The 24912-nt window shown below is 41.2% G+C and overlaps 1 protein-coding gene across 2 annotated transcripts in view; it reads right to left on the minus strand.

The window, feature by feature from the left end:
* LOC138680572 (visual pigment-like receptor peropsin) overlaps positions 1 to 19938 on the minus strand; it is a 98504-nt gene extending 78566 nt beyond the window's left edge. The window contains exons 1-3 of one of the 2 annotated variants that reach the window (XM_069767921.1): positions 19879 to 19938; positions 19657 to 19789; positions 3406 to 3611 (exon numbers count right to left, since the gene is read on the minus strand). In XM_069767921.1, the coding sequence (XP_069624022.1) occupies positions 3406 to 3611; positions 19657 to 19777 (327 nt within the window). In that variant the 5' untranslated portion in view covers positions 19778 to 19789; positions 19879 to 19938. The other variant, XM_069767923.1, reaches the window with a different exon arrangement.
* Between the last annotated feature and the right edge of the window lie 4974 nt (positions 19939 to 24912).

The following is a 24912-nucleotide window of genomic DNA, read 5'->3' on the forward strand; positions in this document are numbered from 1 at the left end:
TACACCAGCAGATGAAATGGCTCCTGAAACCATCATTGATTGTGGATACTTCACACTAGACCTTGGAAATCAAGGTCCAGGAGTCTGCAAGAAGAGTGGAGAGGCACACAATCCAAGCTGCTTGAGGTCTAGTGTGAAGTTTCCACAATCAGTGATAGTTTGGGGAGCTATGTCATCTGCTGGCATAGGTACACTGTGTTTTATCAAGACCAAAGTCAGCGCAGCCGTCTACCAGGAAATTTTAGAGCACTTTAATGCTTCCCTCTGCAGACAAGCTTTTTTGGAGATGGAAATTTCATTCTCCAGCAGGACTTGGCACCTGTCCACACTGCCAAAAGTACCAATACCTGGTTTACAAACAACAGTATCGCTGTGCTTGATTGGCCAGCAAATTCGTCAGACCTTAACCCCATAGAGAATCTATGAGGTATTGTCAACAGGAAGATGAGAGACACCAGACCCAACAATGCAGACGAGCTGAAGGCTACTATCAAAAGCAACATGGGCTTCCATAATACCTCAGCAGTGCCACAGATTTATCGCCTCCATGCCACACCATATTGATGCAGTAATTGATGCCAAAAGGAGCCCCGACCAAGTATTGAGTCCATTTACTGAATATACAGTTCATTTCAGTAGGCTGACATTTCCTATGTTAAAATCATTTTTTAAAGCTGGTGTTATAAAGTATTCTAATTTACTGAGATAATGACTTTTGGGTTTGCATTGGTTGTAAGCCATAATCATCATTAACAGAAAAAAACACTTGAAATAGATCACTCTGTTTGTAATGACTGTATATAATATGAGTTTCATTTTTTGTATTGAAGAACTGAAATAAATTAACTTTTTGATGATATTCTAATGTTTTGAGATGCACCTGTATATATAGTAGATTGGTGGTGCAATTCAGTCATTATATCGTGATAGATGTATGGTGGTAAAATTGGTCATTGAACAGCATGTATATTGTTCTGCGGGGTATGGTAATATTTTTTCTTCACTGTATAGTGGTAATTGTGTTGGTCATCATGTGGCGATATTATCTGTGCTTTGCATAGTGATAATTTTGGCAATATTTGTCTTTATATAGTGTGTTGTAGTATATACTGTACAGTGGATAATATTTAGGTCTGGTACATGATAATCAAATATGCATAGATTTTATTTTAAGTGGCAGGAACTGGGATCATATGTAAAAACAAGTACTCGGGGCTTTGGGCCACTGATCTATTCCCCTGAATATAGTGTGGTACATATGAAAGAGGGTGAAATAGAAGTGTAAAATACCTTTTATTTGTAGCTGTGTTGATGAAAATCAAGCTCTGATATGAGGTAAAGTACCTGTTAGAAAGCTCAGCACAATTTTCCTGTGTCTTACTCTGCTTGCTTCATCACTCTGCTCCTCACACCTCCTCTTGTCTTTCTTCTCCATCTATTTATATAATTGTCTAAGGGGTACTTCCGTCTTTCTGTCCTCAACTTCCGTAATGGAAATCCCGCGTCGCTGATTGGTCTCGGCAGCTGCCTGTCATGGCTGCCGCGACCAATCAGCGACGGGCACAGTCCAATTAGTCCCTCCCCTACAATCACAGTGACCGCCGCCCGCTCCATACTCCCCGTAGTCAGTGTCCCCGGCGCCCGCTCCATACTCCCCGCTCCATGCTCCCCGCAGTCAGTGTCCCCGGCACCCGCTCCATACTCCCCACAGTCAGTGTCCCCGTGCCCACTCCATACTCCGTGCAGTCAGTGTCCCCGGCGCTCCGCTCCATACTCCCCGCTCCATGCTCCCCACAGTCAGTGTCCCCGTGCCCGCTCCATACTCCCTGCAGTCAGTGTCCCCGGCACTCCGCTCCATACTCCCCGCTCCATAGTCCCCACAGTCAGTGTCCCAGCGCTCTGCTCCATACTCCCCGCAGTCAGTGTCCCCGACGCCCGCTCCATACTCCCCACAGTCAATGCCCGCTCCAAAATCCACTCCAGTCACCGCTCACACAGGGTTAATGCCAGCGGTAATGGACCGCGTTATGCCATGGGTAACGCACTCCGTATCCGCTGCTATTAACCCTGTGTGACCAAGTTTTTACTATTGATGCTGCCTGTGCAGCATCAATAGTAAAAAGATGTAATGTTAAAAATAATAAAAAAACAAAAAACCTGCTATTCTCACCTTCCGTCATCGGAAGATGTGCTTGCACCGGCCGCCATCTTCCGTTCCCAAAGATGCATTGCGAACTTACCCAGAAGACTTAGCGGTCTCGCGAGACCGCTAAGTCATCTGGGTAATTTTGCAATGCATCTTGGGAACGGAAGATGGCGGCCGCATCACACAGCTTCGCTGGATCCCAGGGGTGAGTATATAACTATTTTTTATTTTAATTATTTTTTTTAACAGGGATATGGTGCACACACTGCTAAATACTGCGTGGGCAGTGTTATATACCTACGTGACTGGACAATATACTACGTGACTGGGCAATATACTACGTGACTGGGCAATATACTACGTGGCTGGGCAATATACTACGTGACTGGGCAATATACTAGATCACTGGGCAATATACTACGTGGCTCTGTGCTGTATACTACTTCGCTGGACAATATACTACGTGACTGGGCAATATACTACGTGACTGGACAATATACTATGTGACTGGGCAATATACTACGTGACTGGGCAATATACTACATGACTGGGCAATATACTACGTGGCTGTGCAATATACTACGTGGCTGGGCAATATACTATATGACTGGGCAATATACTACGTAACTGGGCAATATACTACGTGACTGGGCAATATACTACGTGACTGGGTAATATACTACGTGGCTGGGCAATATACTATATGACTGGGCAATATACTACGTGACTGGGCAATATACTACGTGGCTGGGCAATATACTATATGACTGGGCAATATGCTACGTAACTGGGCAATATACTACGTGGCTGGCCAATATACTACGTGACTGGGCAATATACTACGTGGCTGGCCAATATACTACGTGGACATACATATTTTAGAATACCCGATGCGTTAGAATTGGGCCACCATCTAGTAGAGTATAATGGGCTAAGTACATGATACCACAGTGAAATAACAATACAAGACGGAGTTGTGCTATTTTTATCAGAATTTATGAAAAGTTCAGGAGGCATAGGCAAGGTAAAAAAGTAGCTGGTAAGTATGGAATGAAGCAGATTTCTCTGGTAAGATATATTACAAAGTTTCTTATATTCACACGTACTATTGATTTATGTGAAGTTTGTTGACATTACAGTTTCCTTATATAAAACTTTTTGACACCTGATCCCCAAATTACTGTAAAATAAATAGGATAGGAGACCTCAACACTTCACAAACATACATTGACAGCTAGGTCCATGCTTTCTGTTCTTACCTGGCAGGTCCATATTGAGGTAATTAGAAAGCCATCATCTCTAAAAACATTAAAGATCTCTATGATGCCTCGGGAGTAGCCAAACACAGAGACACTGGCATCTGAAACTGCCAGGTTAAAAGTCAGGTAATCTGTGGGCAGCAAACTGTTCCTCTGCTTGTACAATATAAAAATGACAATACTGTTTCCAAACCATGACATCCATCCTGAAAATGAAATGTATGATTTGTTAATAATGAATAATATTTCATAATTAATAGTATTAGTTAATGGTGATAGTTAGAGTTTTAGTGAAGATGATGAATGAGCAGATGAAATAGTAGCTGTGGACTATTGTAAACCTACATTATACATGTACTGTACTTACCTTTCAGCCTTTTACAATGTATCAGTAACAGTAAAATAATGCAAAAATCTAACTGGGAAAACATGACAAAGTATGCACTCATAATGTAATATATTTAAGCAAAAAGTAACATTAAAACTGGGGCTACAATCTCTGCCACTTGTCTGCAACTAATGATGGATGAACCCCTGAATGTTCAAGTCCGGCAGGTTCAGACGAACAGTTAAAAAAACTTTGGTTTGAGTACTAGATCAGTACCCAAACTCGAACCCAGACCCCACTCATTTGAATGGGGGGCCTGAACACTGTGCATGGCAGCGCAGCAAACAATGCCTCTGATTGGCAGTAAAATCATTTCCGCCGGTCAGACAGCCGCTGTTCCCATGTGGTCAAATGACAGCTTGAGCTCGCAGCTGTGATCGGATGTAAAAAGTTTGTCTCCGGTCACTGGCTTCAACTGATGGGACAACTACTCCCATCAGCCTACGCCTGTTGCCGCTAATAACAACAAGAGCAAGTGTCGGTTGATGGGAGTATTTATCAGCTGGCGCCTGCGCTCTAAATAAATAATAAAAAAAACTGGAGTGGGTTCCCCTGTATTTTTGATAACCAGCCAGGCAAAAGTGACAGCTGCGGTCTGCTACCCTTAGCTTTCAGAGTTAGCAAGGCTGGTTATCAGGAATAGAGGGTTCCCTATGCCGTTTTTTTAAATTATTTATAGAAATAATTTAAAAATCCGGATTTCAAAGCAGAATCTGTACCAAAATTTGTGTGAAAATGTAAATGTATAACCATGCCTTTAATCCTTATCATATACTGTATGTATATCATGTCTTTCACATGATTAAAGTGGAAGAATTAATAAAGATGTAGTATAGCTTAATGATTGTTTGCTTACATGTTATGTTTTTACTTAACATCTTGGTAATTCTAAATATACACTTGAAAGTATCCAAAGCAATGGTTTACATTTAATTAAAACCCATGTTATCAGGCACTATTGTAATGAAGCAATAATCTAAATAACATATATGTTTCACTCCCGATCATATTAAGGGACTATCAATTCCTGACTGAGACCAGCATTAAAAAAAAGAGTCATCAAAATTGTCTCTCTTAGTTCAGAAGCTTATAATATTAATTATAATAACATGAAATTTAGTCAGGTGTGGGCAAAATATATCGAACATTCCCTGCTCTGTGCATAGTTGAATATAAGGACATTGTATACACAGTATTCATTATTAAACTACTATTACTAGAACTGAAGAAATTCAATGATGAGCAGGACAAGAGTAGAATAAAATTGTGACAGTAGTGCCACAAACACACTGCTGCTCTCTGAACAAACTGAATAGGATGCCACGCTGCGTGGAAGTGGAGTGAAGGTGAGTAGAAGCGTTTATTGTTTTTTTTTATGCATTGAATATTTGGGGGACATATACCAGGATAGGGGACATAAACCAGGATGGGGACCATTACAAAAATAAGGGACATATACCAGGATGGGGAACATATACCAGGATGGGGTACATATTTCGACATGAGGAACATATATCTGGATGGAGGGATATATCCCAGAATGGGGAACATATACAAGGATGGGGACATATACCAGTATAAGGGACATACACCAAGATGAAGGACATATATCTGGAAGGGGAACTTATACCAGGACGGGGAACTAATAACAGGATGGGGAACATATACCAAAATGAGGAACATATACCAGAATAGAGGAACATATACCAGGATTGGGAACATATACAAGGATGGGGGACATATACCAGGATGGAAAGACCTGCACCTGGATGGGGAGTATACACCAGGATGGGGGAAATATACCAAGATGAGAGACATATATCAGGATGGGAAACACATGTAAGCAAGGAGGAAAATATACCAGAATGGAGGAACATATGCCATGATGGAGGAACATATACAACGATGGAGAGACATATACCAGGATGGAGGAACATATACCAGGATGGAGAGACATATACCAGTATGGAGAGACATAAACCAGGATGCACTATATTGGGCACATTGGGGTGCTATATGCGGCCATTATACTGTGGGCCACTATATGGGGCCATTATAGTGTGTGTCACTATCTGGGGCCATTATACTGTGGGGCACTATATGAGGCCATTACACTGTAGGGCAAAAAATACTGTGGGGTACTATATGAGGCCATTATACTGTGGGACACTATATGAGCTCATGCACTGCACTGCATCTAGCTCATTCTCTGATTTTGAACTAGTCACAGAAGAAGAAGTGATCAGGCTTCTTGTATCTTCTCGCCCAACTACTTGCACCAGTGACCCTATTCCTGTACATGTCCTCCAGTCCCTTTCCCCTGCTGTCACCACTCACCTAACACAAATATTCAACCTCTCTCTCTTCTGGTATCTTTCCCTCCTCATTTAAGCATGCCATCATACATCCATTACTTAAAAAACCATCCCTCGACCAAAACTGTGCTGCTAACTATAGACCTGTCTCTAATCTTCCCTTCAGCTCTAAACTCCTCGAACGCCTGGTCCACTCCCATATTATCTGATATCTCTCAGATAACTCTCTTCTCGACCCTCTTCAATACGGTTTCCACTCTTTACAATCTACTGAAACTTCCCTCATTAACCCCTTTCTGCCATTAGACGTACTATTCCGTTCATGTGGGGTGGGCCCTACTTCCCAAGGACGGAATAGTATGTCATAGGCGATCGCGGCCAGGTGTCAGCTGCCTATCGCCTATCGCAGCTGACATCCGGCACTATGTGCCAGGAGCGGTCACGGACCGCCCCTGGCACATTAACCCCCGGAACACCACGATCAAACATGATCGTGATGTGCTGGCGGTACAGGGAAGCATCGCGCAGGGAGGGGGCTCACTGCGGGCTTCCCTGAGACCCCCGCAGCAACGCGATGTGATCGCGTTGCTCCGGGGGTCTCCTACCTTCCTCCCTGCAGCAAGTCCCGGATCCAAGATGGCCGCGGATCCGGGTCCTGCAGGGAGGGAGGTGGCTTACCAAGTGCCTGCTCAGAGCAGGCACTTGGTAACGCTGCAGCGCTCTTTGACAGATCGGTGATCTGTCAGAGTGCTGTGCAAACTGGCAGATCACCGATCTGTATTGTCCCCCCCTGGGACAAAGTAAAAAAGTAAAAAAAAATTTTTACAAGTGTGTAAAAAAAAAAAATCCTAAATAATGAAAAAAAAATATATATATTATTCCCATAAATATATTTCTTTATCTAAATAAAAAAAAGAAAACAGTAAAAGTACACATATTTAGTATCGCCGCGTCCGTAACGACCCAACCTATAAAACTGTCCCACTAGTTAACCCCTTCAGTAAACACCATAAGAAAAAAAAAAAAAAACGAGACAAAAAACAACGCTTTATTATCATACCGCCGAACAAAAAGTGGAATAACACGCGATCAAAAAGACGGATATAAATAACCATGGTACCGCTGAAAGCGTCATCTTATCCCGCAAAAAACGAGCTGCCAAACAGCAACATCAGCAAAAAAATAAAAAAGTTATAGTCCTCAGAATCAAGCGATGCAAAAATAATTATTTTTTCTGTAAAATAGTTTTTATCATATAAAAGCGCCAAAACATAAAAAAAATTATATAAATGAGGTGTCGCTCTAATCGTACTGACCCGAAGAATAAAACTGCTTTATCAATTTTACCAAACACGGAACGGTATAAACACCTCCCCCAAAAGAAATTCATGAATAGCTGGTTTTTGGTAATTCTGCCTCACAAAAATCGGAATAAAAAGCGATAAAAAAAGTCACGTGCCCAAAAATGTTACCAATAAAAACGTCAACTCGTCCCGCAAAAAACAAGACCTCACATGACTCTGTGGACCAAAATATGGAAAAATTATAGCTCTCAAAATGTGGTAACGCAAAAAATATTTTTTGCAATAAAAAGCGTCTTTCAGTGTGTGACGGCTGCCAATCATAAAAATCCGCTAAATAACACGCTATAAAAGTAAATCAAACCCCCCTTCATCACCCCCTTAGTTAGGGAAAAATAAAAAAATTAAAAAAATGTATTTATTTCCATTTTCCCATTAGGGTTAGGGCTAGGGTTAGGGCTAGGGTTAGGGCTAGGGCTAGGGTTAGGGTTAGTGTTAGGGTTAGGGTTAGGGCTAGGGCTAGGGTTAGGGCTAGGGTTAGGGCTAGGGTTAGGGCTAGGGTTAGGGCTAGGATTAGGGCTAGGGTTAGGGTTAGGGTTAGGGCTAGGGTTAGGGTTAGGGCTAGGGTTAGGGCTAGGGTTAGGGCTAGGGTTATGGTTAGGGCTAGAGTTAGGGCTAGGGTTAAGGCTACAGTTAGGATTAAGGCTACAGTTAGGGTTGGGGCTAAAGTTAGGTTTAGGGTTTGGATCACATTTGCGGTTGGGAATAGGGTTGAGATTAGGGTTAGGGGTGTGTCTGGGTTAGAGGTGTGGTTAGGGTTACCGTTGGAATTAGGGTTAGGGGTATGTTTGGATTAGGGTTTCAGTTATAATTGGGGGGTTTCCACTGTTTAGACACATCAGGGGCTCTCCAAACACGACATGGCGTCCGATCTCAATTCCAGCCAATTCTGCGTTGAAAAAGTAAAACAGTGCTCCTTCCCTTCTCCCGTGTGCCCAAACAGGAGTTTACCCCAACATATGGGGTATCAGCGTACTCAGGACAAATTGGACAACAACTTTTGGGGTCCAATTTCTCCTGTTACCCTTGGGAAAATACAAAACTGGGGGCTAAAAAATAATTTTTGTGGGAAAAAAAAGATTTTTTTATTTTCACGGCTCTGCGTTATAAACTGTAGTGAAACACTTGGGGGCTCAAAGTTCTCACAACACATCTAGATAAGTTCATGGGGGGTCTAGTTTCCAATATGGGGTCACTTGTGGGGGGTTTCTACTGTTTAGGTACATTAGGGGCTCTGCAAACGCAATGTGACGCCTGCAGACCATTCCATCTAAGTCTGCATTCCAAAAGGCGCTCCTTCCCTTCTGAGCCCTCCCATGCGCCCAACGGTGGTTCCCCCCCACATATGGGGTATCAGCGCACTCAGGACAAATTGCACAACAACTTTTGGGGTCCAATTTCTCCTGTTACCATTGGGAAAATACAAAACTGGGGGCTAAAAAATAATTTTTGTGGGAAAAAAATTTTGTTTTATTTTTACGGCTCTGCATTATAAACTTCTGTGAAGCTCTTGGTGGGTCAAAGTGCTCACCACACATCTAGATAAGTTCCTTAGGGGGTCTACTTTCCAAAATGGTGTCACTTGTGGGGGGTTTCAATGTTTAGGCACATCAGTGGCTCTCCAAACGCAACATGGCGTCTCATCTCAATTCCTGTGAATTTTGCATTGAAAAGTCAAACGGCGCTCCTTCCCTTCCGAGCTCTCCCATGTGCCCAAACAGTGGTTTACTCCCACATATGGGGTATCAGCATACTCAGGACAAATTGTACAACAACTTTTTGGTTCCAATTAATTTTCTTACCGTTGGGAAAATAAAAAATTGGGGGCGAAAAACTAATACTAATTTTTGTGAAAAAAAATATGATTTTTTATTTTTACGGTTCTGCATTATAAACTTCTGTGAAGCCCTTGGTGGGTCAAAGTGCTCACCACACCTCTAGATAAGTTCCTTAGGGAGTCTACTTTCCAAAATGGTGTCACTTGTGGGGGGTTTCAATGTTTAGGCACATCAGTGGCCCTTCAAATGCAACATGGCGTCCCATCTCAATTCCTGTCAATTTTGCATTGAAAAGTCAAACGGCGCTCCTTCCCTTCCGAGCTCTCCCATGCGCCCAAACAGTGGTTTACTCCCACATATGGGGTATAGACGTACTCAGGACAAATTGTACAACAAGGTTTGGGGTCCATTTTCTCCTGTAACCCTTGGTAAAATAAAACAAATTGGAGCTGAAGTAAATTGTTTGTGAAAAAAAGTTAAATCTTAATTTTTATTTAAACATTCCAAAAATTCCTGTGAAACACCTGAAGGGTTAATAAACTTCTTGAATGTGGTTTTGAGAACCTTGAGGGGTGCAGTTTTTAGAATGGTGTCACACTTGGGTATTTTCTATCATATAGACCCCTCAAAATGACTTCAAATGAGATGTGGTCCCTAAAATAAAATGGTGTTGTAAAAATGAGAAATTGCTGGTCAACTTTTAACCCTTATAACTCCCTAACAAAAAAAAAATTTTGGTTCCAAAATTGTGCTGATGTAAAGTAGACATGTGGGAAATGTTTCTTATTAAGTATTTTGTGTGACATATCTCTGTGATTTAATTGCATAAAAATTCAAATTTGGAAAATTGCGAAATTTTCAAAACTTTCGCCATATTTCCGTTTTTTTTACAAATAAATGCAAGTAATATCAAAGAAATTTTACCACTATCATGAAGTACAATATGTCACGAGAAAACAATGTCAGAATCAGCGGGATCCGTTGAAGCGTTCCAGAGTTATAACCTCATAAAGGGACAGTGGTCAGAATTGTAAAAATTGGCCCGGTCCATAACGTGCAAACCACCCTTGGGGGTAAAGGGGTTAAAGTCTCTAATGATCTACTAACAGCTAAATCTAATGGTCACTACTCCATGCTAATTCTCCTGGATCTCTCTGCAGCATTCAACACTGTGGATCATCAGCCCCTCCTCACTATGCTCCACTCCATTGGCCTCAAGGACACCGTTCTCTCCTGGTTCTCCTCCTACCTCTCAGACCGCTCCTTCGCTGTTTCTTTTGCTGGCGGCTCTCATCGTGGCCGGTAACAATATTCTCCAATGTAAATATATAAGCACAAAGCCAATAGGGTTAAGCCTCCTGATGTACCTTAATGAAATGTTGTAGGGTGAAACACGTTGAGGCGATACTGAAGGAATGATTTGAGCATAAATTATGGCCTAACATCTCAGGCAGATTCTGAACATACTAGTCCCGATACAAATATAGGGATGGGGAGCTACTGCATTTGAGTGATAGAGCTTTGACTATATGGCTCTTCATTTTTGGCAGAATGTGAATTTTATTTCATATATGTGCCTATGAGTCACTCTACCAGAGACTGGGGTACTCGGCACTGGTTCCGGTCGCTTAAAGGGGAAGTCACAGTGGCTGCGACCCAGTCCGTGGCCCTGGGACTCACTCTAAAAAGGGAACAGTCTTTTAAGGGAATTTGTGATAAAGTCTGTTGTGACGCCACCTGTGGTGTTCGGTCAATAGTGGGACTGATGCTGCTTTAAAGGGGTCCTCTGGGGGATATTGTCCCAGCAATGATGGTAACGCTTCCCACAGGTGAAGTGGGTTCTAAGGTGAATGGGCCAGATGGTATCAGCTGACAAATAAGTAACGGACACTGCGTTGTAGTCTTTACCTGTTTTACTGAAGATGTAACAGACCTCAGTCCAGGGTACCAGCAACAGGTACATTAGGAGTCCAGGCAGCCTGGAAACAAGTGGAATCCCTTTGGCAAGTCAGGTTGGGAGCCTTCCACTTTGTGCTTGCTATGGTCCCTTGCTGTCTGTAATGTCCTAACAAGGTCCTGGTTCTTTCCCCTGCCCTGGGACAGGTACCTGTATGGTAGGCAGCTTGAGCCATTCCTTCTGGGGTCTCTGCACGGTGACTCCATGCTCCAGGGTGCTGCTGTACCACAGGCTTAATTTGGGCTGTATAAATGTAGTTCTGTGCCCTCTGGTTCTGCTCAGTGTCCTATACTTCCACTCTACCCTCGGGCTCCTGGTACCCGGTTCCTGTGCTTTGGCTCCTTGGAGGCCCACTCACAGCCTCCTTGAGCCCTAAAATCTCTCCTCTGCTCCTTTCCTGTCTCCTCTCCAGACTCAATTGCACTCACTGGTCTCTCAGGACCAACTGTTTGACTCCTCCTCCAAACCAGGATCTTTATTCAGGGAAGCTGCCCTTAAACAGGATTTTGAGCTCCCCCTCCTGGCCTGGATTCAGAAGGTGTTGTGTGTGTGATTTACCTGCTAAAGAGATCCCTCTTGTTTCCAGGCATAGCATTACCCTCCCTGAGAGGAAGACAGCACTACTGTGGTACCCGAACTCCTGGGGTGCCGCACATATGAGATGTGATATCTAGAGACGGAGGGTATTAGTGATCCACCTCGGCTAGTGGATGTTACTTTTTTGCCTTAAGTGGACATAGGAGCCATTGTGTCGTTAATAGATTGACACTGTATGATGGAGAATCGCAACTCCTTTTGAGAATATGGGCAATATAATAGCACTTTAGTTTATTGACAGTCTGACAATTGTCAATTCATTGGGGGAATGTGCAGTAATAACAGCACTTTAGTTTACTGACAGTTTGTTTGGAAATTGGCTGTTAATAAATAGAAATGAGAATATGGTATATCCTCAGGATAAGGGTTTAGTGGAATAGCTATCTAATATTGCCCATGAGATAGTATACCTGGAGATGTCTCCTTAAAATATCAGGGGATGTTCATTAATCAATTTGTAAATACAGTGCTAATTTTTTAAGTATATAATAGTGACCTTTGTGAAGCCCATATAGGGGTCATATAGGACAGACTGCATACGAGCATGGTGGATTGTTATATTATTATTTAATTATTATTAATAAAGGTTAAGTTTTATTGCTTTTCCACCACACTCAGTGATTTTTGAGCTTTTGCTGGCTCCTCCTCCTCTCATCTTCCCCTTACTATTTTGTTTCCTCAAGGCTCGGTCCTAGGCCCCTTCATCTTCACTTTGTATACTGCCCCTATTGGTCAAACAATCAGCAAATTTGGTTTCCAGCACCATCTCTATGCTGACACCCAATTATACATCTCTTCTCCTGACATCACGCCTGCCATTTTAGAAAACACCAGTGATTGTCTTAATGCTGATGATACATAAGAAGAGACTGAAAGCGCACTCACCGGTATATGAACAATCAAAGCGGTTTATTCACATGAGATCATGCGGTGCAAGGAGGGTATGTGAATACAAAAGAGGATGACAGCTGTTTCGTGCTAGGTGAGCACTTCAACAGATCCAATTGGATCTGAAGGTGATTGGATCTGTTGAAGTGCTCACCTAGCACGAAACAGCTGTCATCCTCTTTTGTATTCACATGCCCTCCTTGCACCGCATGATCTCATGTGAATAAACCGCTTTGATTGTTCATATACCGGTGAGTGCGCTTTCAGTCTCTTCTTATGTATCATGTTGGATCTGTTTTTCTTAAGCAGCACCAAGGTATAATCTTTTTAGCGGTTTTTTTGTTTAGTTTGTTTTCTGACAAAAGGCTTTAATAGTGCATTTTTCTGCACCTGGAGCAGTAAGGGTCTAGCGTATAGCAGCTGTGCGATTGCATTTTTTTCTCTTTATTCTGGACATTGTCTTAATGCTGTCTCCAACATCATGTCCTCCCTCTATCTAAAACTGAACCTGCCAAAAACTGAGCTCCTTGTGTTTCCTCCCTCTACTAACCTACCTATGCCCGACATTGCCATTTCCGTGTATGGTTCTACCATTACTCCCCAGCAACCTGCCAGCTGCCTTGGGGTCATACTTGATTCAGATCTTTCATTCACCCCCCACATTCGATCACTGGCTCGCTCTTGTCATCTGCACCTCAAAAACATTTCTAGAATTCAACCTTTTCTTATTTACAACTCTGCAAAAACTCTTACTGTTTATCTTATTCATTTCCGTCTGGACTATTCTAACTCTCTACTAATCGGTCTCCCTCTTACCAAACTCTCCCCTCTCCAATCTGTCTTGAATGCTGCAGCCAGGATCATATTCGTCACCATCTGTTACACCAGCGCCTCTACCTTGAGCCAGTCATTACACTGGTTAACCATCTTCTCCAGAATTCAGTATAAACTTATTACCCTCACCCACAAAGTACTCCATGGTTCAGCACCACCCTAGATCTCCTCCCTCATCTCAGTCTACCACCCTACCCGTGCCCTCTGTTCTGCTAATTTCCTGAGGTTAACAATCTCAATAATCAGAACCTCCCACTCCCGTCTCCAAGACTTTTTACGTCCTATGCCAATTTTTTGAAATGCACTACCCAGGATAATTTGATTAATCCAAAATACCCACAGTTTTAAGCATTTCTTCAGACTGGCCTACCGTCTCAACACATTAATCTAACTATTCCTGTTTTGCCCATTCAAAATTTTTACCATAGCCTGGTTCCTCGTATCATGTTCTCACATGCTTTATGCATTTAATAACCCTCTGTGTCTGTACTGTTACATATTCAGGCTGATAACCTGAGGTCAACATTGACACATGGTAAGATTTTAATATTAGACAGTGTAGGACTGTCCCGATCAGGGTTACCTTGACACAGTGGGATGGCTTTTGTGCTATTTTTTTTTATAAAAAAAACAGTATTACTAAAAACTTTGTGTTATTTAAATGCACTTTTGCTTTTTTACTTAATTACATCAGGGTTTTTGCTTACTTTTTCTCTTGTAGGTTTTAATGTTTTGTGGCCAATGTGAACATGCGTTTAAATTCTGCATGTGTACCAACTCAAGTTAAGCTCAATTTTTGTGTTTTTTTCTTTGTATTGTTGCATTCTGTGCAAGCTGGGGTGTGGCCTCCCTGTTTCTGAGCTAGAGATTGCATATAAGGCTTCCCCAGTCTGGTGTTCCCTGGTGGGCCTAGTCCTTTTGTCTGCTCTTATTCACACTGAGGTCAACATTGACACATGGTAAAGTTTTAATATTAGACAGTGTAGGACTGTCCCGATCAGAGCTACCTTGACGCGTTGGGCTGGCTTTTGTGCTATTTTTTTTTATCTAAAAAACAGTATTACTAAAAATGTTATTTAAATGCACTTTTGCTTTTTTACTTAGGTACATCAGGGTTTTTGCTTAGTTTTTCTCTTGTAGGTTTCAATGTTTTGAGGCCAATGTGAACATGCGTTTAACTTCTGCATGTGTACCAACTTAAGTTAAGCTCAATTTTTGTGTTTTTTTTTTGATAACTGGTTCATGCAGCATTACATGAACACCCGATTTCTTACGTTATGGCTGGTTAATACAATGAAAGCAATTGTTGCCATCCACCTCTCTTGTCTCCCCTATTTCCTCATAGATTATAAGCTTGCGAGCAAGGCCCTCATTCCTCTTGGTATCTGTTGATTTATGTGATTATTGTTATGCTGTAATGTCTTTTATCTGTACAAGTCCCCACTAAAATGTAAAGTGCTGCAGAATATGTTGGAGCTATAGAAATAATATTATTATTATTATTATTATTATTATTATTATTATTATTATTATTATATTAGACCATTATACTGTGAGGAACTGTATGGGCCCATTATGCTGAGGAGCACTGTGTGAGGCACATTACAGTGTAGTGCTCTATATGGGGACATTATATTGTGGGGCACTATATGGGGTCATTATACTGCAGGGCACTATATGGAGCCATTATACTGTGGGGCACATTATTCTGTGGAACACTATATGGGGCCATTATAATGTGATGCTCTAAATGGGATCATTATATTGTGGGGCCATTATGCTGTGGAGCACTTTTTGGGGGTCATTATACTGTGGGGCTCTATTTAGGACTATTATACTGCGGAGCACTGTGTGAGGCACATGTAGTGTGGTGCACTATATGGGGCCATTATATTGTGGGGCATTGTATGGGACCATTATACTGTAGGACACTATATGGGGCAATTATGCTGTGGGGCACATTATACTGTGGGGCAATATATGGGGCTGCGATGCGCCATTTCTGAGGAGGCGGCAAGCTGGTATTTTTAGGCTGGGAAGGGCCCAATAACCATGGACCTTCCCAATCTGATAATATCAGCTCACAGCTGTCTGCTTTACTTTTGCTGGTTATCAGAAATAGTGGGGATCCCACATAGTTTTCTTTCACTTATTTATTAGTGTAAAGGTACCTTCACACATAACGATATTGTTAACGATATCGTTGCATTTTGTGACGTAGCAACGATATCGTTAATGAAATCGTTATGTGTGACAGCGACCAACGATCAGGCCCCTGCTGGGAGATCGTTGGTCGCTGAAGAAAGTCCAGAACTTTATTTCGTCGCTGGATCTCCCGCGGACATCGCTGGATCGGCGTGTGTGACACCGATCCAGCGATGTCTTCACTGGTAACCAGGGTAAACATCGGGTAACTAAGCGCAGGGCCGCGCTTAGTAACCCGATGTTTACCCTGGTTACCATCCTAAAAGTAAAAAAACAAACACTACATACTTACCTACCGCTGTCTGTCCCCCGGCGCTGTGCTCTGCACTCCTCCTGCACTGACTGTGAGCGTCGGTCAGCCGGAAAGCAGAGCGGTGACATCACCGCTCTGCTTTCCGGCCGCTGTACTCACACAGACAGTACAGGAGGAGTGCAGAGCACAGCGCCGGGGACAGACAGCGGTAGGTAAGTATGTACTGTTTGTTTTTTTACTTTTAGGATGGTAACCAGGGTAAACATCGGGTTACTAAGCGCGGCCCTGTGCTTAGTTACCCGATGTTTACCCTGGTTACCGGCATCGTTGGTCGCTGGAGAGCGGTCTGTGTCACAGCTCTCCAGCAACCAAACAGCGACGCTGCAGCGATCCGGATCGTTGTCGGTATCGCTGCAGCGTCGCTTAATGTGAAGGGGCCTTAAGCAAAGCTAAACACCCTTTAGTGCTGCATAAAAGGCACTAAAGGATGCAGGTTAGTTATATGTAGGGACTTGAGAAATTAGAAATCTACAGGATATCTATATATTCTTTTATATTCAATGTGAGGCAATTTTACTGTGGAGCACTATGTGGGGTTCACTGGAATATATGGAGGACTATATGGAGAAACTAGGGGGTTGAATAGGACACAAATTTATTTGTAAGGGCTTCAAAGTTATGAGATATGCTCTTCCGTGACCCTGTTGAATGTTAGTTTTTTTTAGGGGGTGGGGGCGCAATTAATGTGGCAGCAATGTAATGTGTGACACTGCTCTGTCCACTTCTATGGAAGAATTGATGTAATGTGTGATCCCATGCTGTCCACTTTAATGGGAGCAGTGGTGTAATGTGTGACATTGCTCCATCCAGTTCTATGGGAGTAGTAATGTAGTGGATGGAGCAGGTTCACACATTGCACTGCTGCTCCCATAGAAGTGAATAGAGAAAGGTCACGCATTACACCACCGATCACATAGAAGTGAACAGAATGAGGTCATACATTACACCACTGCTCCCATTGAAGTGGATGGAGCGGAGTCATGAACTACACCACTGATTCTATAGGAGTGGATGGAGCGGTCTCACATATTAGATACTGCACATCCAATCCCATCCTGTGTGATACACTCCGCTGAGCTCTATATCTAATCCCATGATGTGATAAACTACACTTAGCCTTGTAATTAATCCCAGTGTGTGTTACTTTAAGTGTATCTAATCGCTCATGTGATACTCTTCACATATCTAACCCCAACTTATGATACAGTGAGCAGCACCAAGTAACAGCATCGGCTCTGCCAGCCGTCCTCGGTGACAAACTACTTATCAGTATCACCTTGCAGTCACCAACAAAATGGCTCCTTTAATGTGATCCTAAACTTCATCCTCTATTACACATGCCCAGAAGGGGAGGAGCGAGATGACATCACACACATGTGAGCAGACGCCGCCACATTTACTGCAGTCGTAATGTGAGCTAGTCGTACACTAGGTTTTCATGGTAAATTTTAGCAGCTGCTCCCCCTAGTGTTTAAAAGTGGAAATACCAAACCTTTTTAAATTATTTTTCATATTTTACTTAATTAAATCAAAATTATAATAATTAAAAAAGGAAAACATGAAAACATTAATACTTTGCATTTTTTCAATTGTTGAGAAAACATTTTTTTTCATAGCACCATCCATTTAAGGTAGGTTAACATTAGTCGACAGGTGGCAGTAACCAACCACCAATCCACCATTTCTTTGCTAATCAGCAAAAAGCCTGGACGCAGGCAGACCAAACTTTGAAGGCACACTGTAATAATTCTGTGCCCATAGACTGCTATTATTCTTGGCAGATCAGATGATGCGGTTTTGATATTTTGTGCAAACCAAAATATCATTTCATCTAATAAATGAACATTTCACTGGTTCAACAGATGATCCTGTAGACGGCACGATTATCCATTTTACGATAATCGTGCAGTGTAAATGCCCTTTAAGTCTATCAGTCCAATCCCTGAATCAACTCGAAACCATTTTTTCTAAGCCAAGGACATGGTCCGAGAAGTTTTTATTTTCTCTCCTTCCCCCCAGGTTATATAAAATGCATTACTCAGTAGGGGATGGCAATGGGCTAATGGGAAGAAAACATTCATCCCTCTCTCTCACTTTCTATATCTCTATTAATCTAGTTTATACTATCTTCTCCTCTTCCACTGAAAGTGACCGTACACCGTAGAAGATAACAGCTGTCGAAAGCTCTTTTAGCCAAAACTTATCTTTTTTCAACTTCTCCATATTCATTAAGTTCAGCTGAGCATAGATGAGCTTTTAATAGGAAGAGCGGAGAAAGTCACTGCCAGAGAACTGTGGCAATGGCCTATAATAGAAGATAATAAGAGTGCGTGTTGCTATTTAACATCATCTGTCAGGGCCAAGTCAGGAGTCTACCATAAATATTAGCCCAATAATGTATCCGTATAGTCTATCTATCTATCTATCTATCTATCTATCTATCTATCTATCCATCATCATCACAAGTATTTCTAGTAAAAATCCTGAATTGACATTCCTGACTTTAGTTTGTTTCCGTGGAGTACTTGATCGCAGGATAACATAAGTAGCTTATGTAATGAGATAAGTACTTCCATTGATACATATTTTGGACATGAGTGTAGTGGAAGAGGTTGATGCTCAGTTATCTCGACAGATCCACTTATATTAATGACAGATCTACTTGTACCTTATCATAGTTGTTCTGATGTATCCTGGAAGGTGAATTGTTGTATCCAATTAATTGAAATATGTAACAACTATAAGGCAGTGCGGATCAAACAAATTACAATAGTAATATCATTTACAACCTTAACTTCAAAATATCATTGAAAAATACTAGAAAATTAAAAATGAAAAAAAACAAAAACTGATGGCAATAAAAGAACCATTACATGTGCTGTATATACTGGATTCCCAAAATCCTATGGTTAAGATAGATAGATAGATAGATAGATAGATAGATAGATAGATAGATAGATAGATAGATAGATAGATAGATTCATAGATAGATAGATGGATGGATGGACAGGTGGATGGATGGATAGATAAGTAGATGGTTGGATGGACAGATAGGTAGGTGGATGGATGGATAGGTAGGTGGATAGATAAATAGATCGATATGGGATAGATAGATATATTCATTGATACATAGATATGGGATGTATAGACAGACAGATAGATAGATATGAGATAGATAGATAAAGTAGATAGATATGAGATAGATAGATAGATAGATAGATATGAGATAGATAGATAGATAGATAGATAGATAGATAGATAGATAGATAGATAGATAGATATGAGATAGATATGCAATAGATACATTGATACATAGATATGGGATGTATAGATATTAGATAGATAGATAGATAGATAGATAGATAGATAGATATGAGATAGATAGATAGATTAGATAGATAGATAGATAGATAGATAGATAGATAGATAGATAGATAGATATGAGATAGATAGATAGACAGATAGATACATTGATACATAGATATAGGATGTATAGATAGATAGATAGATAGATAGATATGAGATAGATAGATAGATCGTTTGATCTTTATTGGACCCAACATACACAAACAAGTATCATGTGTAATAATTATACATGATACTGACTGTACGTACCTAGAGATAGAAGATATACGCCTATTATTGTCTCCCCTTGCTCTGACAGTGGATTCTCTTTTTGTGGTAGGGTCATATTATTATTCCTCCATGGTGCTGGCCGTGGAAACTGTATGGACATTTTATGTGGGGTCTGGATGAAAATAATAAATTACCTATAGGATGGCATGAATTGAGAGAATTTTCCTGCTGTCTAGCATTTAGAACTTGCTTGCGACTTACGTTTCAAGATTAACAAATTAAGGATGAAAATCTTCTCAGCAGACAGGAGCTGTGTAACCGTTTGACCCCCTCCTCCTCCTCCTCATTCTGTAATCCGGGCTATAAATACATCACAGTATGTCACTGAACAGCATATATAATAGATAGGTTTACCTGAGATGTCTGTTATCATTACTGGATATAGATCAAATTAAGACAGGGCAGACTGAGTCCTAATTATAGAGTGCTTTTACTTAAGGCACTATTAGCCTTCTTAATAAACTACAATATTTAACTATCGCTAAATAGGTAATACATGGAGATGACTAGGCCAAAGGCCGCCATCTTTCTGATTTTGTTCACATATTCTCACAAGGAGACTCATAAATAAAATATACTGACAACAGTTGCAACACTGACATTTTATAGGGGGTTACTTTCGTTTTAAGGATTTTTTTTTTGCTTATAATAGACAAATTGAAACAGTCCAAAAGCCGAAACCACCAGTAATATTGAGATTTCATCCAACTGGTCTTTGTTTTTAATAGAAAAGTGGCAACAAATTCTGGTTAAAGTGTTTGTCTAAGAGCTCCTTCTCACTTGCGAGAAATACGTGCGAGTCTCGCATGTTAAAACCAAGCTCTGGCACCGGAGCGTGCGGCCGCACAGCAATACATGGAATCACATGCTCCGGTCCCAAGTGCCGGAGCCAGAGCTTGGTTTTAATATGCGAGACTCGCACGTATTTCTCGCAAGTGAGAAGGAGCCCTAAAGGGAAGACTAATGGGGCCCTGTTGGACAGTATATCTATAAAGTAATAAATACATGAAAATAATCAAAAAGTAAAAATACATAGAAAATGTAACCCAAAAATTAAACCTCTCTTCCAGCCCACTTGTAACGCCATGACAATCCAGTCTAGTCTTATTTTGTATACACAGTACATTACATTCCCATGCGATAACTCCTGAAAATAATAAAAATGTTTGGAAACTCAAATCCATGCAAATAATTCATAGTTCTAAAATGTATGCTAAAAACAGTTCTAGGTACCAATTGGAGATGAGCGGATCTCTTTGAGCAACTAAGGTCCAGGTCAGTGCTCTCTGACCGTGGACAGGAGCTGCGTGAATTTCCCAATCTTCTGGCATTCCAGGTTCAGTTTATGATTTCCTATGCTGGAGCATTGTCACCTGTGAGCTGCAAGCAACATTATTATTATAATTTATTTATATAGCACCATTAATTCCATTGAAAAAATCACTTCTCCAACAAGAATAAGTAAATGACCGGCACCGAGTTCCACTAGCCAGCAACAGGAGCTCTACAACTGTGATCTGATTAGGCAGGACGAGTCCTGCCTAATCAGATCACAGTTGTAGAGCTCCTGTTGCTGGCTAGTGGAACTCGGTGCCGGTCATTTACTTATTCTTGTTGGAGAAGTGATTTTTTCAGTGGATATTTTCTTGTGTGGACCTGAGCACGAGCTCTATTTTACAGCGATTATTGTTTTCCATCATGGAAATTAATATGGAAGGAGCAGTGGATCTGGCAAAGGATCGAGAAGTTTCGAGTGGATGACTCGCAGGCAGAGAGGGAACGGTGGAGTTTTTTATAGACTGCAACTACAAGGATGAACTAGAATTAATCAGCACTAAAACATTGGAGTCTAAGATATACTCTTTGGCGGAAAGAGAAATTCGATTGTATTGGACAATAAAATCTTTGAAATCCTATGCTGAATGCAATCGAGTGCCGAGTGGTCTCAGAGTTTATAAGGACATTTCTCAATTCAGGGAGGATCCCATGTTTTTAAAAGCCTGGGAACAAATCCACCTAGAATGTTCATAAAAGTTACTCCTATTAGTAATTGCACGAAACGAAAAGGACTATAACCTAGTTTGCGAGCAATTGGAGAAGTCGAAAGAGTAGTTGTCCTCGCGTATTAATGAAGAAAATTTTAATAATTTTGGGAAAAAACTGGAAAAAAGGCTAATGGTGATTCAGATGGAAACAAAAGAAAAGAAAAAAGAAAAATTCCTTTGTGATAAGAGGGATTTCGAAATGGGCCAGATTTTTTCATGGAACAGAAACAATCCAAGAAAAGCATTTACTAAAAATTGCTCCAGGAAATTTACAAAGAAACCGAAAGTCGTGAGAGATGGCTGGATCATGGACTCTGACTCTAGTGCTGCTGAGGACCTTAGTGCAGAGGTCCCGTCCACGTCAGCAAATCTCCCCCCCTTATCCCTTTAGGGGGAAAAAAATCAGATGGGAAGGGAGAAAAAAGCGCGTTAAAAAAAACGCAAGCAAGTATCGTGGAGGCGGTAAATGATTCAAGTGTTGTAAGTGAAAATGAAAAAACCTTACAAATCATCAATTTATCGAAAAAATCTCTCACGATATATCAGGAGAAGGTGCTCTCACGTGGATTAAATTTCTGTCTCCCGGAATCATTTGATTTATGTGACTTTAAAGTGGACTTGTTCAAGAGTGCCAGAAAGTTACATTTGTATAAACATTTTTGCAAAAATAATTATGAGAGAGGGTCTGTGCTAGTTGCTACTGATTGTCCTGTTACAATTGGATCTTTGGGATTCATGGCTTATCCGGTCATGGACCCGAAAGATATAGAAATGACAAACGTGTTAGCAGAGTTGAGCAGAGATATTGAGGATCTAGATGAAAGAGTGCCCATGTCTCCGATATCCACATCAATTGATCCATTTGTGGGAGGGGTCAAATCTAGTTGGATGCTACCGATATCACCAGGGAATACGATTGATCTCTTTCAAGATCTAGTTGTTAAAGATATAGAGGCAATATTATACAGAAAACCGCCAAAAAATCTGTCATTGCAGGAAGAAAGACCCTTAAGAGAGATACAGACTTGGGATGTCATCATTCGAAAAGCCGACAAAGGCGGTAATATTGTGTTGCTAGAGAGATCTTATTATATTGAGGAGGTGTTATCTCAGCTTAATGATACAGACACGTATATTATTCTAGACAGCAATCCCACCGGTAAATTTAAAGAAAAATTGAGGAGTTTATTAAGGAAGTATGTGGAAAAGGGGACGTTGACAAAAGGGAGAGCAGAAAAATTACTGCCAGAATTTCCAAATTTTGCGCATTGGTACAGCATCCCAAAAATTCACAAAAGTGCGAAAAAACTGCCAGGTCGACCGATAATTTCGGGTAAAGAATCATTAACGGAACCGCTTTCCCAATTCTTGGATTGGTTATTAAAACCATTGCTATCCAAGATCCCCTCCTTTGTAAAGGATTCAGGGGATTTTTTGTTAGCCCTCAAGGACTTTCAGTGGCAACCAACGTTTGCTCTCGCATCAATTGACATCGTCAACCTCTATACAAGAATCCCACAACAAAAGGGTTTGGAGGCAATTCATCGTATTCTGATGAATACAGAAAAAGATCAGAATTTCATCTCATTCGTGTTAGACAGTCTTGAATTTGTTCTGTCGCATAATGCTTTCAAGTTCCTGGATAGATGGTATCTCCAAAAAGTTGGCACTGCGATGGGGACCCCGGTGGCATGTGTCTTCGCAAATCTGTTTTTAGCAGCGTTTGAGGAGAAACATGTCACCGGACCCCAGAATCCATACCTTCGCCATATACGGCTTTATTTAAGATTCGCCGATGACATTTTTATGGTATGGGATGGTGGGGAATCCACATTCAATGAATTTGTAACATTCCTAAACAACAATAATGATGAAAACATGAAATTCACCTCTGTATTTAGCAATAGAGAATTGGAGTTTTTAGATGTTAAAGTGGAAATTAAAAATGAAACTATTGTAACGAAAGTCCACAGAAAAAGTACAGCCACAAATAATATTTTACATTTCAAAAGTGCGCATCCGAATCACACAAAGCATAGTATCCCGTTTAGTCAGATGGTCAGATTGCGAAAAATTAATAATGACGAGGAAAACTACAAAAATCAGGTGGATGAGTTAAAAAGACGTTTTTTGAACAGGGAATATCCAGTAGGTGTCCTCGAACAGGCAGAATCTAGAGCGGCTAAGTTATCCCAACGTCAGCTGTTAGAAAAGGGCAAAAAAAGTAAAAATAAAATCAATAATGCGAGTGGAAGCCGCAATAAAAATCGTACGTTCACGTTCACATTCAAACATAGCCCATTAGATAAGGACATACAAGCAGCAATACGAAAAAATTGGCATGTGCTGCAAAAAGACGCTGATTTCAGAAACCTTCCAGAGACTTCCCACTTGTTCGCTTACAAATGGTCAGTTAATATAGGAGATTCTTAGTAGAGTAGATTCTTAGTATATGTCATTTTCTGCCCTTGTTACCGATTTTATATCGGGAAGACGATTAGACTACTCATAGTCCGAATCCGTGAGCATTATAATTCAATTCTGACAGGCAAGGGACGCGTGCGCTTTGTGAGACATATGGTGGAGGCGCATAGCGGTGACCCTGGTCAGTTGCGCTTCGCAGGTCTAGAGATAGTTAAATTCCCACAGTATGGCGGTAATCATGACCGCTTATTCCTGCAGCGTGAGGCTAAATGGATCCTCAAAACTAACGCTCAAGGACCGGGTGGTCTCAACGACAAATTAGACATGGCAGTGTTCATATAATATCCTTGTAATATAGCATTCTGTATTAAGAGACTGTTTTGTTTTTATCGCACATTTTGCAATTAATAGAATCAGGTGGGTCTAAACCTTTATAAGGAAATGACATCACCTGTTTTATGTATATGGACCCGTAGAAGCGCCGTAGCGCGAAACGGCCGTCGTCCGGTCTCTCTCCACTCCCGCTCCCTCTCACTTCCCTGCTGATGCCGCTTAATGTCCTGTAAAGCTTTCGTCGCTGAATAAAGGACACACTTTTTCATGAAGGTCGTGGGTGAGTGCTGCATTCTTTTTTCTTTCTATGCCATTAATTCCATGGTGCTGTGTGAGATGGGGTTACATCAAAATACAAATATCACTTGCAGTAAATAAAGTAACAATTACAGACTGATACAGAGGGAAGAGGACCCTGCCCTTGCGGGCTTAC

Source organism: Ranitomeya imitator, chromosome 5, assembly GCF_032444005.1.
Source record: "Ranitomeya imitator isolate aRanImi1 chromosome 5, aRanImi1.pri, whole genome shotgun sequence".
Taxonomy (NCBI): domain Eukaryota; kingdom Metazoa; phylum Chordata; class Amphibia; order Anura; family Dendrobatidae; genus Ranitomeya; species Ranitomeya imitator.